Source organism: Elephantulus edwardii, unplaced genomic scaffold, assembly GCF_000299155.1.
Source record: "Elephantulus edwardii isolate Elephantulus edwardi_28Jun2011 unplaced genomic scaffold, EleEdw1.0 scaffold00133, whole genome shotgun sequence".
Classification (NCBI taxonomy): Eukaryota; Metazoa; Chordata; class Mammalia; order Macroscelidea; family Macroscelididae; genus Elephantulus; species Elephantulus edwardii.
In genome coordinates, this window is record NW_006399883.1 from 2,020,521 (window position 1) to 2,023,630 (window position 3,110).

Genomic DNA, 3,110 nt, shown 5'->3' on the forward strand with positions numbered 1-3,110 from the left:
GTTGGAACTAACCCATAGCAGACCCTCCAGTGGGTTTTCAGAGCCATTTAATTCTATGAGAGGAGATTGTCAATCCTTCTCCCATGGAGCCGCTGGTGACTTCAAACTATGTTCCTTTGGTTTTGAAGGACAGCTTCTTGCCACTAGGCCACCGGAGCTCCCTACACTAACATTACAAATATGTCAAATCTATAGACATTGAAAATTTTAAGTAAATTCTACTTATCAAAACAATCAAAATAGAAAAAAACTAAATGCATTCACTAATGATATTGACACTATTGTTTTGGATTTTTAAAGTGGAATTTAATAAAAAGTGGCATATAATAAGAAAGTTTATTGTGATCAAGTCATGGAGATAATTATATTTTAAAATCCATGTATATTGCAAAGCAAAATGGAGGGGGAGCATATGGTATATTGAAAAATAAGAGTTGGTCTATTTGGACGATGTTGGTTTAAAATTTTTGTGAACTCTCTACAGGCTAACACATTGCAAAGGAGAGAATGAACAGTTGGAGAAATCAGACAACGGGAACTGAGTTTGTCCTTTTGGGACTGTTCTTCCATATCCAAGCCCCCAAGCTTCTCTTTACATTTATATTCCTGGTGTTTCTCATAGCCATTTTTGGTAATATTGTAATGATGATCCTCATTTGGTTGGATATTCGACTTCACACCCCTATGTACTTCCTTCTGAGCCAATTATCTTTCATGGACCTCTTGTATAGCTCTACCTTTGTCCCCAAGATAGCTATTGACTTCCTATCTGGGAGAAACACCATTTCTTTTGTTAACTGTGCAATTCAACTGTTCCTCTTTATGGTCCTTGTGGGAGCAGAGTGCCTTCTCCTGGCTGTCATGGCTTATGACCGCTATGTGGCAATATGTCATCCACTTCATTATGCAGTTCTCATGCGCCCTGCAGTCTGTGGACTCATGGTGATTGGAACTTGGTTGGGAGCTCTGCTTAATGCCTTGGTCCATGCTATATATATTTTAAATCTTCCCTACTGTGCCTCCAGGGAAATACATCATTTCTTTTGTGAGAATGTAGCTCTCCTAAAACTTGCTTGTGTAGACACCTCTCAATATGAGGAGGGTCTCTTTTTCAGTGGTGTCGTGTTCCTCCTCATTCCAATATCAGCCATCATGGTCTCCTACGGAAAAATTCTTTCAACTGTTTTGGGATTAGGATCAAATTCAGGGATGAAAAAGGCTTTGGCTACATGTTCTTCCCATATGATTGTGGTGTGTCTTTTCTATGGAACAGCCATTATGAAGTATGTTCTTCCCAAAGCCTATCACACAGCTGAGCAGGATGAAGTTCTTTCCGTCTTCTACACTCTCCTTACACCCATGCTTAATCCCCTTATCTACAGTCTTCGAAACAAAGACGTGGCTGAAGCCCTGAAGAAAGTTCTTGGAAGATAAACAATTTTAACGAACTTATATCTAACTATTGAAAAGAAACATGAAAGGATAGATACTAGTGGCATATATTTATTATTATACCAAATATAATCAATAATAACAAGCAAACTAATTTTATGTGGCTACCTGTTGACCAAACAACTTTGTCCTATCGGTACAGTTAAAAGACAGGGCAAGTCTTCGGAGATACACCTTCATCTGAAGTACAATCTGAATAAGGAAATACTAAATTTTCAGGAGGCAAACATGAATATAAATCTCAAATAGAGTTCCAATATTGTTGTTTTGTGCTGTTGAGCTGACTGTGAATTTTAGTGACACTATGCACAACAGCTCTGAACCATACACTATCGTGAGCCAATCTTACTGTCTCCACCATGCCTACTTCCATTATTCCAGTTACTGTGTCAATTCATCTCATCCAAGGTTTTCTCTGCTGTGCTGTCCTTCCACCCTTCCAAACATGATGTCCTTTCCCAAGGACTTGCCCTCCTGGCAATATTCCCAAACCATGTGGGGCAGAATTTAAAAATCCTTACCTCCTAGGAGCAACCTGGTTTTACTCTCTCCAGGACAGATCCATTTGTTTTCTTGGCAGCCCAGGGTAAATTCAATTTTCTTTCCCTCCAGCTCCACGTCTCAAAGGCACTGATTCTTCTTCTGTCATTGCCCAGCAATACTTGCGAAGACCATGGCCTGGATCAGGCACAACTTAGTTTCTAGATTGACATAATTAATCTCCAGCAATTTTCTAATACAATTCATCTTTTGATTTCCTAACTGCTGGTGCCAAGACTGTTGATTGTGGACGCAAACAAGCTGAAATTTTTAATCTCTATCTCTTCTCCATGACTACCAGTTTTCGATTGGTGAGAAATTTTGTTTTATTGATGTTGATCTTCAATTCATATTAAAGACTATAGTCTTTGACTTTCTGAAGCAAAAATCTGAGGTCTTCAGTTTCAGCAAGCAAGATTGTGTCTTTTGCATAACTCAAGTCGTTGATGCCAAATATTTCCTCATAAAGTCCAGCCTCCTAAATGATATGTTCCTCATATAGATTGAAAAGTTATGGAGAAAAGACACATCCCTGATGCACTTGGCTGCAGATTTTTAATTATACATGTTTCCTTGCTCTGTTCTAATGTCTGCTTCCTGGTCCAAGAATAAGTTTCACATGCACAATCAAGTGTTCTGGGACTACTATTCTTCTCAATATTAGCCACAATTTTTTGTGATCCACACAGTAAAAGGTTTTTACATAGTTAGTGAAACACAGATAGGCTTTCTTCTAGTACTCTCTGCTTTCAGCCAAGATCCATCTATCACTGGAAATAATGTCTCTAGACCCATGACTATTTTTAAACCCAGCTTGTATTTCTGGTAATTTCTGTCAAAATTTCAATATTATACTAAGGTAAATATGTGTCTGGTAGTACTCATCAGTAAGGATTTACAGTTTTGTAAATCTGAGGATCACCATGAATCAGAATTAACTCAAGAGAAGTGAATTTAGTTTTAGAGGAGATATATGTAATACTGACTTTCCTAAAATTTCATTAATTCTCACAGTAAGTAATAAATTATATGACTTATAATTTTCGAGTTTTCATATCAATGAAATTGTAAGAATATTTAAAATAGAAACCTTAGTATTGACTACTGTTGTTGTTGTT

General features: G+C 37.4%; 1 protein-coding gene across 1 annotated transcript; it reads left to right on the plus strand.

The window, feature by feature from the left end:
• The first annotated feature begins 507 nt into the window (after window positions 1–507).
• LOC102863280 (olfactory receptor 2T27-like) lies at window positions 508–1,434 on the plus strand. The gene has a single exon (XM_006893994.1). The coding sequence runs from the start codon at window positions 508–510 to the stop codon at window positions 1,432–1,434; it is 927 nt and encodes a 308-aa protein (XP_006894056.1).
• Window positions 1,435–3,110: the final 1,676 nt, after the last annotated feature.